Source organism: Lonchura striata, chromosome 6 (assembly GCF_046129695.1).
Source record: "Lonchura striata isolate bLonStr1 chromosome 6, bLonStr1.mat, whole genome shotgun sequence".
In the NCBI taxonomy this organism is placed as follows: Eukaryota; Metazoa; Chordata; class Aves; order Passeriformes; family Estrildidae; genus Lonchura; species Lonchura striata.
The window spans coordinates 45,772,424-45,788,688 of NC_134608.1; the positions used below are offsets into that span (position 1 = coordinate 45,772,424).

Genomic DNA, 16,265 nt, shown 5'->3' on the forward strand with positions numbered 1-16,265 from the left:
CCGTAGAGATCACCAAGTTCAACTTATCAGTTGGACTTAATGCATTGGTGATGGTGTTAGATACTCATCCTTCAGGCTTCAGAATCCTTCAGAATTTCGGCCTGGAGGGCAGAAGTGTCCAGTTTGTTGTTAAAGTGTGCTGGGTTTTACAGCACCCCTGGCACACAGACTCAGCTTCACTGTCCCATTACAAACCATCAGTGGCTGGTTTACCAGGCACTCTGAGACTGTAGCTTCTCCCACCTTTATTCTCTCTTAGTTATTTAACATAATACTCTGGTCAGCTGCATCAAGCATAATGTTTTATCCCATGCCAGAAATGGTATTAACCATTTAAATATTAAACATATTAAATCAAATATAGTAAATATTTCTCCATGTCAGATTGTGAAATTACTTCTTTCTGAGAGCAACTGTAGCTGGAGAATGCTTCCAAGCAGTATTGCAAAAAGAATGACCAGAAGAACAGGAATCATCATCTCACACAAGAAATTAATAAGTCTTAAAGATTAAACAAATTATGTCCATTAGAATTTTGCGAGGGAAAAAATCCTTCTAGTGTACCCTACAAAATGGTGTGAAGCTTTAACTTCAAATAAGGTTAAAAACTGCTAAAGACCATCCTATATCCTGCTAAATCCGATAGGCTACAAAGAAAGAATTCTCACTTAACCTAGGTGCCACAGATCCATAATTGAATTATCAGAGAATATAAATAGTCTTAGGGGAATGAGAAACTCTAGGCAAAGATCTTCCTGCCACTGGGTTTGAACAGGTAATACTGAATACATTTCTAGCCCCCTAGACAGAAGAAAATACCAACTATCACCTTACTGCTGTTAGACCCATTCTGTCCAGACTGCCCTCAAGAGATTAGGTAGTAGAGCACTGCTCAAATGAGCATTGACATTATTATCAAAGTATTGTGTGCAGTAAAAAAAAAAAAAAAAAAAAAAAAAAAAAAAAAAAAAAAAGCTTGTTCAGCTAAGAGGCTGAAAGCTTAATTTGAAAGTTGCTTCTTAGATTTGAAAGCTCCACTGTCCTTACAAGGGCACTTAAGAAAAACTGGAAATCAATTCTGTGTTTCATGATGTATCCATATGCACAGGAGTTCATTGTACCAGAGTAACTGTGTCATACTCAGACCAGCGTAGTAATAACTTTTAAAGAAGATTAGTTTACTTAGTTGGTGCATATGAGATGATAAAAACAGAGTGTGTTTTCCAAATGAGAACTGGATAATCTCTGATTACATGGTTTATCCTGGTAATGAAGTGAATGATAGTGAATAGCTTAGACCATTAATATTGAAATGTAAAGTCTTATTTCTACCAACACTGAAGCAACTTCCAGCCTTAGCTCCTCTGACTGCAACTCACCATCATCTAACTGCTATAGAATACTGTTCAACCTGTGCTGTAATTCAGTGGCTTCCTATTAGACAACTGCCATCAAACCACAGCATTGCCTTCCAGTAAGGCAGCTCTTTATAGTCACGTAGAACATAGAATTTCCAGATATCCAAGGAGGTGAATGCAGCTAAGTTATTCAAGCTGTATGCAGATCATATTAGACAGGTACTCAACCCACATATTTTTATGATAGCATCTTTATGCCAGGAGAAAAGTAATGGGTATGTTTTTGGAGAATTTTAGGTAAATTCTGAGCTCATTGCCTGACCAGAAGCCTGTGTTAATAACACTTAGAGTGGTAAAGCAGTAAAGACATTGCTGAAGGCCTCAGCAGTATTGTGGCTGGCTCAGTTGCACAGTTATAGCCATGACCATGTTCTAGGCTTGCTGCCTTCTCTCAGCTGGCCTGTTCTGTAACAGCAATGAATAGCCATGAAAGTCAGCTTCAGAGATCAGAGCTGACACCTGGGCTAGGGGACCATATTCCCTCTGAAGTTAAGGGGAATCAAGCAAGGAATCAAGCTCCTCCTGGAGAATATTTACACCATCAAACTTGACATCCTGCTATTCTCCCCTAGGGATACAGCTACAAGAACACAAGTACATGGTGTCCTTTGCAAGTATCTGGCATTATCTATAGAGGCAGAGGTAGAAGGACACAAATTCTCTTTCATGATCCTCAGGTATTCTGGGATATTTAAAGGGGCACAAACCTTTTCATTTACAGTGTCCAGGCAACTAAATTCTACATCTGGGGTCTGACAAGTGATGTCCAAAGTAAGGCTGTGCCTGGGAGTCCCCAGTACTTCCAGAGGCAAGAAGATAATAAAGTGCTAAGGAACATCAGTTCAGTGAAACTGTGAGTTCATGACAGGGAGTCGTTCATACCTTATAAGTGAGACATCTGCTCTATTAATGAAACAGTGAATTCCCATGAGCTTTGAAATCCCCTTTGACATGGGCAGGCACATCAATGGTTCACACCTGCTGAGCTTTAATTCTCATCACAAGTACAAGACCACTCCTTGTACAGACTGGAAAACTATTTCTGTAGCCCCTGACAGAACTGCAATAGTATCCATGGTCTTTTATATTTATCCCATGAAAATATAAATAAATTGCATCTACATCGATAAAGCTTGTAAAATGAAATTATAAGTATTCATGAAAAGCAAGCTAACAAGCAATACCTTTTCCCTTCTTTTATACCAATAAAATAATAAAAGTCAGTGGTTCAGTCTTTGATAAGTGGCAAATGGAAAAACCAATGAACAACCCCATATGTAATTGTTTTAGAATAATCAGTGGAAAAGGGCTTAAAACCTTTTTATAATGAATTTAAGGTAGCTGAAATATTTTCGTATTTGGTAAAAAACTGGATTACCTCTGTTTTCAAACAAGAACAGCCCTTTTATTTTTTTAATCTGCATGGCTGCTGCCTAAGATGAATGTTTTGAGTTTTCATTCACAAAGCTCTGCAATATTGGCTGCTGTGGAGATCAGATCCCAGCTATGGGACATCTCCAGACTGCCCACCAGTTGTGGCAGCCCTTATTTGGGTTGTGGGGTCATGCAGTTGATGTGATTCAACTCCACCACTATGAGACCTGCTTTTATCAAGGATGTGCAGCTCAGCCCCTGTTTGTATATAAAGCATTAGGTGGTGTGGCTGTCACTTACTTCCTGCACAGCTGTTCCTTGTGTCTTCAAGGGAATGGAGCCAAATAGGAACAACCCTGAATGTGGACCGTGCCAACAGGATGCAAGTGGCCCACCTCCATGGACATCTTTTTTTGCTTTTGTTTCCAGAGAACTGATGTACAGTCCGTGTTACCATTGAGGAATGCTGGTTTGCAACTGGCCACAGGTGCAGACGAGCTGGCCAACTGACCCCATGGGTGTGGCAATCACATTTCTCTCCCTCTCACAATTTTTCATTGAGGTGCACAGAGGGAAATGAAAGATAAAACAATTTCTATTTCTGCTCCTTGTTTTTCCTATGTGGAATATGTTTGGAGAATTGTTTGCCTGGAGTGAGTGCTTGATTTGATTCTGGTGAGGATTGTTTGAGCCTGATGGCCAATCCAATCCACCGGTGTCTGGACTCTTGTGAGAGGGTCACGAGTTGTGTGAGAGTTAGAGTTAGAGAAAGTATTATGTAGTTTTAGTATCTTCCTTTTTATATAGTGTATTAATGTATTTTAGCATAGTTATAATAAAGAAAGAATTTAGCCTTCTGAATTGAGTCAGACATCGTCATTTCTTCCCATTGGATTTGCCTGCATTTACAATACCGTGGGCTCTGAGTGCTGACACCAGCCATGCAGAATTGAATCTTGTGATCTCCCAAAACATGTCCACCTCCCTGTGAACCTGGAGTGATGGGAGCCTTCTGTTGGTGCGTGTGCCCAGGTGGATCATCAATAAGAGTCCCTAAAAGCATAATGAGAGAGAAGCCTTTGCTACTTAAGACTAAATAAGAATGAGCTCTTATTACTGACTTAGTCAATACTTGAACAAGCTGAGTCAATACTTCAGAGAGATGACTTTATACAGCTGGTTAAAAAAAAATACATATAAAATGGAAAACTCAAGAAAATTTTTGTATTCTGTCACCAGAGTTCCTGTAATACATTTTATATGCTGTCAGAAATATGGACTTTTAAAACCTGAACTGGAAGCTTGATTTGGGGCACAAGGAAAATATCTGGAAAATGCTAACAATTCTGTTCAGTGTATGGTGGATTCATCACCTTTCTTTCATGTGAGCATGTGAAGGGTACCAGGTAGCTTGTGCCCACTCCCATGATTCCCCCAAGCAAGTATGATGTATTTGAGTGTAGACTATCATTCCCTGTTTGCTTTCAGGAAGGGGCTGAATGGGCCTGAGCTGCATTCTTCGTTCACCATAGCACCTGCTTGGTCAGACTATGCTACAAGAGACACAGGGGAGGTAGCAAAATCATGTAAGTAGCAATGGCAAGTAAAGGGAGGGTTTGAAAGGGGAGAAAATTAAGGCTGTTTGTTTATTTGTTCATGTAGCCAGGGACATCAAACAAATATAACTGACCCAGAGATTTGTTGATTTGGGAAATCATCCAGAGTTGGATTTCAGCACCAGTACAGGAAAAAGTCAGATTGTCTGATCCAATAAGTTTGAATGGGTTTCCACTTCTCTGGTTATTAACTGGCATCTGAGAGCTGCTAAATCAGTAAATTGTTAGCATTTCTGGATCTGAACTCAACAAGCTTGACTTGCTCATCCAGTTACTGTTGCACATGCTTTGACATCAACTTTAGCAAGGAGGAGGATTTGAACCAGGAACTCCTATAAACAATTTTTCTTTGAAATCAGATTAGCAAGTCAGAAATGCCAAGTGATAAGAGAAGACTTTCCTTCACAAGACTTCCTTTAGCAACCCTGAGTCAATGGCATTGGGACAACATTAGCCTTCATATCTACCCTACACGGAGTAGAAAAATTGATTCACTGTCATCATGAAAGTTATAATTTTAGCCTTGCTTCTACAAGCCATGGAATATAATTAGAGATGTATTAAAATCACACATACTATCCCTATTTTGAAAGGAAAAGAAAAAGATATGCACCTGGAGGATTTAAAAAAAAAAAAGGGAAAATAGAATAAAGGGGAGAAAGTCAACCTGCAGTGTCTTTGCTTGCTGGTTTTGATGTTAAGGTCATTTGCAGGCCAAAAGTCAGCCTTCCAAGTGAGTAGATGGAAAGTTTCTTCTTGGGGTGAAGAGATAGCAACTGGCCACTAGAAAGATCATTTTAGCAAATTTATCCTGACTAGTTCTTCCAGTAGCAACCCTTGTATAGACTGGAGTAAATCAAGAAGGCCCTTGCTTTTAGGTGTGCACAGCTGCATGTTGGCATCACACCTACAAAATACACTCTTTGGGGGGTCAGATACACTAAAGCCTGTGGTTCCTCATCAAGCAGGCACGGAAGGGAGGAGTACTTGGTGAGCTTGTAGGAGAGCAGTTTCTCTTCTAAAAATAACAAAACAGTTTCCCTTTCTTTTCTTCTGTTGAACCATAATGATATGGTTTATCTCAGACGCAACAAATTTTTGGGGATAGAACTCTAGAATGAAAAGTCAGATTGAAAGCAGGATGATATAAGCAATTTAGGAACCTGCAAGTATCCAAACTGCTACCAGCAGAAAAGTAACCAATTAACCTAAGAATTTTTATATTTATGTCTATTCTTAAGGTCATTACCCAAAAGATTTACATTACAAATATCTTCAAACCGTTGCTATTAATAGTAATATTATGAAAATATTACTGCATCACATCATATCTACATCTACAAAACTAGATGGTACTCTGAAACCTGTGGTAAAATGCTTTCATGCACAAGCTCTAGTTAGGGCTGTGATCTGTCATCGCTGTGGTGGGTCATTACCCACAGGTATGAAGTTGCTTCTGTCAATATTGGTTCAAGTCTGCAAATAAGTGGATTACCTGAATGTATATGTCTCTGCAAAGATTTACATGTTAGATTTGTTGTTATCAGATCACAGAGGGTGTAACACAAATTTGACCACAATAATTTCAAAGAGTTAAGCTTCTTTCTCACCGTGGCATTTTACCACAGGTTTCAGAGTAATATCATCAACAGGACAGAGACAAGATCAAAATACATAAAATAAATGCAGAGCAAGCAAATATTCTGCTTCTCTTATTTTTTTTTTTCAGTTTTAGTATGAAATACCACAATTAAAAGATTTCTCATCTGAAACAGTTTTAAAGATAAAAATGGCTTTGTGAGCTAATGTGAATGCATTTTCAAAAAACACAACTACAAAGGAAATGAAAAGAAAAAATCCCAAGAGAAATTACTTTTTTTTCCCCATCCTCATTTTCATAAATGTCTAAAAGGTCAGGGAGGAGAATGTACTGAAAATGTTAATTTATCACCCCTTACATATCTTTGCTACATATCTGGTAGAAAAGTGGTTTTTCACTCACTGTATGAATTTTCTTGCAGCAGTGGTTCCTGCTTTAAAGTGGATAAAGGGGAAAGCGCCACAGAAGTGAATAAAAGAGTGCAGATTTTTCTATCATACCTGAAAAATTACCTATAGCACCTACCTTATTAAGCTGTCATGGAAGCCAGGACTGTGTTGAATCATTACATCAGGATGTTCCAGTCACTGGGAGAGTTTGGGTTCCTTTGAGGTTGGTGGTTCAGAGTTCAGCTCAGACAGAGAATTGTGAGGTTTCCTGACTGAAAGGAAGTATTTGTATTCATATGCTAGTACAGGAATAGTATGTTCCACTGATAGTGAGGGAAACTCTTGTTGGACTTGGCTGAGAATATTCATTCTTTTGAACCTATAAAGTGGACTTTCAGAGATGCTCTCAAACTAACAGCTTCCTTGAGCAACACGTGTTCATACTCAAAAGTAAAGCCAAGGTATTTAGCTCTTACAAGGCACATGAAATGAGCAGCAAGTTGAGAATTTGAGTTCCAAGTGGGGAGTAAAGTCCATTTAAAATGTTACACAGTACTGCAGTCAGAGCTACCAGCAGTGGGCATTCATAGCACTGGCATATACTTGCACTAAATTATAATAGCATTAAATATAAAAAAAACAATCAAACCTGAAACAGCTATGTACTTCAAAATTAATCAGGTCAAAGGGTTGGAGGAATGAGGGATTTTGAAAGTCTGTAAAAGAAAAAAAATATCATAACTGTAACTATCATCCTTACTCCTGAATATTATTTTATATCTTTCCTTTTAGTATCTCTTCACTTCCCGTTTGCATGAAAATGTCTTTCACAAACCATCTCCATTTGGATTGTTCCCAAAGGAATTTTTCAAATCAAATTAGAGTATTACTGCTCTTTTAACCTTTATTCTTTCTCAGTGTGCATTTTCCTTTAAAAAAATACTAATTTATCTTTCTAATTTATTTTAAACCCAGCCTGGAGAAGAGGAGGCTCAGAGGTGACCTTTTTGCTCTCTACAGCTTCCTGAAGGGAAGTTGTAGACAGGTGGGGGTCGGTCTCTTCCACCAGGCAGCAACTGCCAGAACAAGAGGACACGGTCTCAAGCTACGTCAGGGAAGGTTTAGGTTGGATATTAGGAAAAAATTTTTCACTGAAAGAATAATAAAATACTGGAATTGTCTTCCTAGGGAGGTGGTGGAATCACCATCTCTGGATACGTTTAAAAAAAGACTGGATTTGGTACTTGGTGCTATAGTTTAGTTGTGGTGTTAGGGCATAGGTTGGACTTGATGATCTTAGATGTCTCTTCCAACCTCATTATTCTGTGATTCTGTGAATTTTCTGCTTGATATTTTCTCAGCTAATGCCAGACAATTTTTTCCTCCTCCTTCTTGTAAGTCCACACTTTTAAGAGCTTCTTGTTTGATTTTTTTCTGATATGCATATCAGCTATCTCAAGCGCTTTATTGTAACATTTATGGGTTTCATATATGTGTATTCTGCTTTTTAAAATATTGTTTCTATGTTCTCTTTAAAGGGAAGTACTACTCTTTAATTTTCCACACTGGTAATATTTTTATTGGCCAGATAGAGAATATGAGATCACATATTAGTGTGTCAAAGGGAAGAGTAATGAGTTTACTTTTGTTTTATTAGATTTTAAAAATGGTTTACCAGTTTCTGAGAATTAGTTGACACTTTTTTCCTCTATACCTCATCCCATTATAATTATCTATGAGGTGTCCATGCTGCTCTGGCTTCATATCTCTTCTGGTTTTGTCTGCAATTCTAACATGCAAATTACCAAGCAATCAATTTATCCACCAAAATCAGTTGAAACAAAAATGTCTCTATCTTTTTAGAGATATTTTAGCACATTAGCAAAACCAATTACTCAGTGAAGGGCTTACATGCTTCAAGATCACTGGGTGCACACTTTAAATCCAAAGTTTGCCCAGATGGGGAGCTGTTATGGGTGAGCTCCACAGCCTCCAGGACAGCAGGAACCTGTCACTGGATGCTGTGTCAGGCAATGGGCTGACATGTTTCTTCTGCTTCTCTGCACGCCAAACACAGAAATACAACATAGTCCTTCATCCCTGGGAAGGTAAAACTGCTTTATCCAATAGCTTTGGGCTTTGGATCTGAATTTTAGGAGGAGTTGCTGGCTATGAAACTCTAACTCTGAGAAGTGCAACTATGAAGTCAGAGGGCCTTTGGACACAATTAAACTGGAGAGTGTTACATCTGTTAATGTCTAGCACCCTTTTGTTCCTGGGAGCATTCCTTGGAGATTGCTGTAGACTCCAAAGGAGTAAATCTCAACTTCTTCCCAGAGATCTTACATATGATCCATCACCCATCTGAATAGACACAGGACTAATAGCAAAATAAAGACCCATGCTGACATGCAACAGGGAAACTTATTTAATCCTAGAACTGATACAATATTTCAGAAAGACACTGAGAACAAGGATCCCATACACTTAAAGGTAACCTTGGACTGTATCTCTGTATACAGGGGAAGATGATTTATTTCTTTACGAGCCACTTCATAATTAGTCTTTACCATCAAAAGGTAAAGAGCTGACTGGTTGCTGGTGAACATCTCCTTTCCCACCCCAATATAAAACCAGCTAGTTTCCAGCCTTTTTCATTGCTACCATGCTCTTCTCTTTATTCTTGCTCCTTCCAAGCAAGTCACTTCTTCCTTCCTGGTGATCTGTGTGGCACTGCTCTAAAGAGCATTATTGAAAAAAATTTAAAAGGGTCATTGTCAAGACCAGTCTCTGCTCTGAAGTAGCAATATACAGTGTCTGTCAGTGTAAGAAGTGACTGAAAGCCTCTGCCATCAGCACCACCACACAGTGGATGCATCTTGAAGGAGGTTCTCATGGACCTCCTCATGCCCTAAAGAGCTGTTTCTACAAATGGTACATCTTGTGTAGCTCAGGTCTGTCACAACAAAAATAAAAGAAGAAGAAACTTTAGCTGTGGGTGCCTGACTGAACACCAATCACTATAGGGTACAGAGGTTTAAATGCAGCTCATTTCCCTCCTTGACCTAGTCCCAGCCTTAACTGCAACATCTTGGGGAAGTTGTTAGAGGGGGAAGTGTTAGAGGGGGCAGACATTTTTTCCTGCAGGGTACTTCCACCTTGCACACAGTTCCATGAAGTTCTCCTTTTATGATCACCTTGTGCACTGTTGTGAACCCAGCAGAATGGGCTGTGGCAGGGTGTTTTGGCATTTCAGTCTTGCACTTAGTCCTTCCAGTCCATGGAATGCTTCCAAGAGAACAGGTGAGTAGTGGCTGAACAGATTAGCTGATTTCACACATGTATCCACTTTCCTTGAACTGGATGAATATCTGCAGTAATTCTTTGCTAATATTTATTCAAAGAGTTGCACTCTGTGTATGTTGTACTATATCCTGCTTCCACACTTTCTACTTTATTCCTGTACATTATTACTTGTGCCTGTTTTTTATGTCTGTATTTTGTTCTTTTGTTGCAGTCTCGAACATATTTTGCCCCACAATTAAACACCCAGTAGAGCAGAGGTTTGGTCTGAGACATATTTGCACTTATATGTAATGACAGCGGTTCAGCTTCTCTTTATATGTTTATGACTTCATGCCACCTTTCACAGTCACCTTCTCAAGACTGGTTTCAGGTCATCCAACACCTTCATTTTTCTTAGGTCATTGTTCCTGTATTGGCCCATCTTCCCTAAATTCCCAACATTTCATTTTTACTAGATATACGGTCTGAGCCATATCTTGAAAAATAACAGATTTTGCTGTCACAAATGTTGAACAGGTGAAGCCCAGTTTGTAATCAGAGGTAAGAGAAAAGAGTATGATCCAGATCCAAACATTTTCAGGCTTTGGGAAGATGTAATTATGGTTTTGGTGTTAATGTTCAGGTGTACATCTGAGTGGCCTCAGTGGAGGGCAGAGAATCCCAGTTTAACATATCCAGGGAACAGCAGTGGCTGTGTGCTCCTCTCTCACAGGTTATCATGAACCCAACTCATCATTAAATCAAGAGAGCTACATGGAAGTAAGTAGAAGAGGGCTGACTCACAGTACCCACTAATTTTTGGTAACACAATAGAAATTTTCCAGTTAGGTGTATCCAAACAATGGCTTCCTAAGAGATATTTGATTCAAATATTTATTTAAATTTATGTCAAACTTTCAGGGGTTTAGGGAGAATTTGTACCAGAACTGTAATAGAGGACTGTCAATAGAGGACTGATTATTTTTCTTATTAGATTAAATTAAATTATCATGAATAGAAAACAAATAATAAATACCCAGCTAGAATTCTTGCTTTAAGTTAAGTATTTAGAGAATTTAAACATGAGACTGAAGTGTAGCACAAACTCTGTTCTGAAACCTCATTTAAAGGACCAATGTTATCCCGTTTGGGGACACAATTTACAAGAAATATGGATCTTTTATAGTGAGATGTTCACATACACTGAATCCTGAATAAAAGATCCCTATCCCACCTAAAGCATTATATCTGGTTTAAAAATTGTCTGTACACTGATATAATGAGCATTCCTCTAAACAGAACAGGCTGAATGCAAACTTAATGCTGTGTGCTCATACATCAAAGTCAGTGGGTTTACGCTCATTTATTAAAACTTGAGCTGGTTAATAAGTACTCCACCATGTCTAACTCACAAGCTTAACTGAACTTTACCTCAGATCCTAGTTTGACTTACTTTTTTTTCCTTTTAAAGAGACTTTTCCAGTCTCCCCAGAGGACTCATGCACATTATTAATATCTGTATCATATTTTTAAGTCTTACATTATTACATAATTTAAATACAAATTAAATACTGGCAACAGAATTTCCTTATAAGTCACTCTCTGTAAAAGTTCCGTAATGGCTTCAGAGGCAGCAGCTTTGAAAAGGTTACTGTCTGTTTTCTGGATGGGCATCCCTGTCCTTAATTGAGTGGAGATGTGTAACACTTCCTGGAAATTCACGTTTTGACTTGAAAATCTGTGCTCTGCTCCTCCTCTTCTTTCATTGATCTTGAATTGGCTAATCCTGTTTTCCTCTTGAACAACATTAAACCTGATTATCCTACATAATCCCAAAATGGTCTCACAGTGTGAAAACCATCACTTTCAATCATTTCCCCAATGTAGCAATTATGTTGGAAATGTAACATATATTTTTTTTTTACAGTAGGTAGGTGTTACTTTCTAAACTTAGCAGAAGCAACTTCCCAGCTGGCACCTTGAACAAATATGGAAAAACAAACAAGAAGGTTGGATTCAATGATCTCAGAGGTCTTTTCCAATCTAATTGATTCTGTGATTATGTGAAATAAAAGTAGACAAACATTCTATAACTCCCAAAAATGGTAGATACAAACAAGTGATCTAGAAGCTGTTTGTTGAAACAAATAATTACCAGAATAAGTACCTCTGACCACAACCATCAGTCCTTAAGTTCATGCAAACACAGAATTTAATCTTTAACTTGTATTTGCTTGTATTAACTTGTATCATAATCATTAATTATGATTAATAACAAGAAGGGTCAAAATCTTCCTCCCTTATTTTCTAACTCAACTAACTTGAAAAATGGCCCTTTCCTCCTCTGTGCACTAAAGGAGTCTTTCAGCCAAACTGCCTCAGCATCCTCACTCCATTCTCACATTAGCTTTGCTCCTTGAATCCCTACTTCGCTACTTGCCAGCACAGAAAAGGAGCTAAAGGGAGACTCTGCCTTTCCTCAGCTGCAGTCGTTGCCCCTCCTGTAGCCTTGCTAAGAGGATTAGTCAGGAGTCATCAGCCAAATCCCTGCCTAACAAGTGGGAAATAGGACTTGGAACCAAGCCTTGATTTGGACTGAATTTCACTGGGACAGCATCTGAGTATTTTCAGAATTTGAGGTACTACATTTCTGAGATGTGAAAATGTGTGATCTTGCCAACAGTATGTTTGTTGCACTTGCAGGGATCCATGGTCTCAAACAGCCAAAAAAACAATCACAAGCCACAGGATAATTGCCCAGAAGTTTGATGTAATTAATTACAGGAACAACAGGGTCAATAGTTCAATTGAAGGTTCAACAGGGTCATTAGTTCAATTGAAGGCTCTACTACATATAAAGACAGAATATACTTCAGAATCCGGTTTTAACCTGACCAGAGTATTTTTGTTCAAAGTAGAGTTAAATTTCCTGGCTGAAACGTGTTATCTTAGAGAATATAATTATGGAAAGAACCTGTGACGTGCATTGGCAACACGGATTTCTGAGGACTCTGCTTATTTCCTGCTGATGCTGCACCACAGCTCTCAATAAGAACATGCCCTTTCAGGTGTGTTGCTCCCTGTTTAGTCAGCCAAGAGCAAAGTTCTTCATATTCAGGATTGTTTCCAAGGACCTGTGGCAGATACAGCAGTATTTTTCTCTTCCATTGTGGAAAAGGTGCTGTCTGACACCTGCAGAAGCCCTGTGTAAACTGGCATGCTCCTCATACGTGCAGGCTGGTGCTCAGCTCAGTACATTTAAACTCCTTAGTACACAACAACACCCACCAGGAATAAATTACTCTTCTACCCACATTAAATGAACCAGGAGACCTCTCCAGGTGAAAGTGCAATTTTGTTTTTTGTAGTCATTGCAGAAACAAATGGACTTAACCTTGTAGATCTTCATAGGAGACACTTTGGCTAAACAAGAATGGGACTTGTGTGGTTATAAGTGGTATGGTTACTATCAAGAGAAAGCTTTGAATTAATCTCAGATAAAATAAAGTGAGAATCCTCTACTTTGTTATTGCCTAATATGGGAAATTTTTTTTCTGACACATATCTGCAGAGCATAGCTTAGTATTAAGCATGCACTTCTGGGTGGAAACCAGCTACAAAATTGAATTCTTTGCCATAGTTCTTGTTCTCTTAGATAACGGTTGAGCACACTAGTCTTTGTTTTTTATGGTGCTTGACTTGAAGTTGTTAATTTAGTATTCATTTACTGTTTATGGGGCAAAACATAACAACCTTTTTGCAATCTCTGACTGTGTACTTGCTCAATATTTTGTTTAAAAATACCATAATGATAAAATCTGTTCTTCGCTCTAATAGAAAATACTGACATATTCAAACAGCACAGATTTTGCACTAATACCTAAGAGAATGGGAAATTGCTAAGATAAAAAATTTATAAATTAATAGTTTATTAAATTAATTTAGTAAGTTATTATTATATATTATACTGATATCACAAATCATTCTTGTTCTTTTTATGAACATATGTGTTCTGGACATAAAGCCATTCAATGTTTCATTCATGATTTCAGTAACACCGCTTCTTGACAATATCAGCCTTGGATGGGCAACAAGTACTCAGAAATTGCAGAGGGAAATAGATGCCAGAAGCCAGCCAGGCAAGTGCATACAGTTTGCTATAATATCCAGTTAGCAGGTCTGTAAAAGAGCATCCTTTTACTTCCTGTTTCACATGAGGTAGGCTTGCAAGTCTTATGCTTCTGGAGCATTGCTGCATATCCTTACACGTCATGTCAGCTGCCAGGATTTTTTACTGCAGTTTCATCCTGATCAGAGAGATTTTCAAATCAGACTTCAGTTTGTAATTACCAGTGGTTCTTATGATGATTATATTTCCTGCTATCAAAAGGAAAATACCTATGTCTATCCTCAAATAATGCAGTCAAGGATGTGCTAGTCAGACTTTAGGTGTTGAGGATGTAAAAAACAATTGCCAATAATCGGGATAGCTACAAATACATAGAGAACTAAATACACAGAGAGGGTAAATCTCTAAATACACTGCAGAGGATAACTCTTCTCTTTAGGCTCAGTGATTTTGTAGATGATGGTAGTGACACATGAAGGAAGCAGCCTGTCCATAACACCTCCTGCTCAGCCCAGCCCCTCTCAATGCCGTTTCCAGCTCTTTTAGCTCACCTTAACCAGTGTTGCAATGTCTTCAAGAAACAGTGAGCTGTAAGCAAATCTGGTTTGGGACTGTGGCCAGATATAGCATTACCATTGTACAGCATACTACCTACAATTACCATTCCTTCCACTTTTCTTCTCTAATCTCCCAACATTCCCATGAGAAGGGAAGAAGATTCTCTGCATACCCACTGGGACACAGTGTGGTGGCACTTCCATCGTGAGTAGTTTTATTCTTTGTAGTCACTGGAATGAAGAGAAGTAGGAATGAAAGGGAGATCTGTCTGGAGCTGTTTCTCCAATACGCTGTGTCGCACCGTTTCTTCCCTGTTTTGAACAAGCACATGTCAAAAAGGCTGCCAACAAAAGCATTGTTTCTGACTTTCACTGTTTCAACAAAAACTGTTTTGACACTATGAAATGTGTCTCTGAGTTTTAAATGCCTTGTTTCAGGGAATGGCAAGGGCAGGAGTGATTGAACTTGTGCACAGACTGCGAGCACTTAAAATCCTCACTAGTGCCATAGCTCTGGCCTCCACCCTTTCTTAGGGCTTAACATGACATTGGTATTAAATACTGAGCTTTGTTATACACTGCCCTAGAAGTGGCTAGGCTTGTTGTGTATTTAATAGGATTTGTCCTGGTTAATCTTCCATGTTGTAACTGCACAGTGTAAAACTCATTGCTCTTTATTAGAGAAAGTGTCCTTAGACCCATTTATTTACTTATTCATGTATAGTTCTGGCTCTGACCTGCTTTTTCAGGCATTTTTACCCTATCCGTTTATTTACCAATGTGGGAACCAGCACAAGCCATCATCCCTTCAATTCCTCTGATTTTTAAACTTCTAAGCTAAGACCCTAAGACATACCCATTTTTAGGTAAAACACACACATAGCAAAAAAAAAAAAAAAAAAAAAAAGAAAAGGGGGGGAGGGGGGAAGGGAGAGAGATAAAAAGAAACTAAACCCCAAGCTTGCTTATCTCAGTTTAGAAGTTAAAACAATGCAAATTCTAAACCCAAGGAATTTTCCCCTAGCTTCTGTAAAAGTACTTTGTCAAAGTACATTGCTTATCAAGGTGGATCATCTCCCAGGACCACTGAATTTAGTGAATTGCACAACACAGAGATAATCATTACTTCCATAAGAGTTGAGAGAAAGCCTTTTCTTTGAGAACAGCATAATAAGTTTTGTCATTATCTGCAAAATAATCCTTCAGTGGGAAAAGTTTAATTGAATATCAAGATTTTATAGGTCAGATACACTGTAACCTCTTTTTGCTACTTAAGAATCTAGGATATTATAATGCTACATGAGAGAAAATGTACAAAATTTTATTATGCACTCTTAGTGGTACTTATCAATTCAGCTTCGAACCACTAGACGGGAAAGTGATTTCACATTATTGATAACAACACTGCATGTTGTATTTCCTCAGCCACCCTAACCAGTGTAAATGTAATGAATTAATGTGATCCATGACAAGCTGGTTCAAACAAGGGTCTAGCTTGATGGAGCTTCAAGCCATAATGTGTGCAAACCACTCAGTACTTACTAAATGTTATACAAATCATAAAAGAAAAAAATCATTTAAACCTTCCAATATGCAGCAGTTACAGCAAAGTTGAAATACATCACAGAGCCTAGAGAACAGGCTGAAATAACTCTTGTACAGCTCCAATGCATGTGTATGTGTATGTGTATGTGTATGTGTATGTGTATGTGTATGTGTATGTGTATGTGTATATATGTGTATGTTGTATGTGGCTATATACAACACAAATAATTCCTAACACAGTGAAAGGCTTTCACCTGCAGAAAATATCCTTTCTTGATCTGATCCATCTTCACTTGTCTGGGACACAACTGGACTGATTTCCTGGGAACTGAAACTCTGTATGGAAAACAAG

General features: G+C 38.4%; 1 protein-coding gene across 1 annotated transcript in view; it reads left to right on the top strand.

The window, feature by feature from the left end:
* The first annotated feature begins 11,300 nt into the window (after nucleotides 1-11,300).
* Nucleotides 11,301-16,265, top strand: part of MUC5AC (mucin 5AC, oligomeric mucus/gel-forming) — a 59,256-nt gene continuing 54,291 nt past the window's right edge. Inside the window, exons 1-2 of the mRNA XM_077784418.1 lie at nucleotides 11,301-11,329; nucleotides 12,126-12,185. Of these exons, the coding sequence (XP_077640544.1) occupies nucleotides 11,301-11,329; nucleotides 12,126-12,185 (89 nt within the window). The remainder of the gene's footprint in view (nucleotides 11,330-12,125; nucleotides 12,186-16,265) is intronic.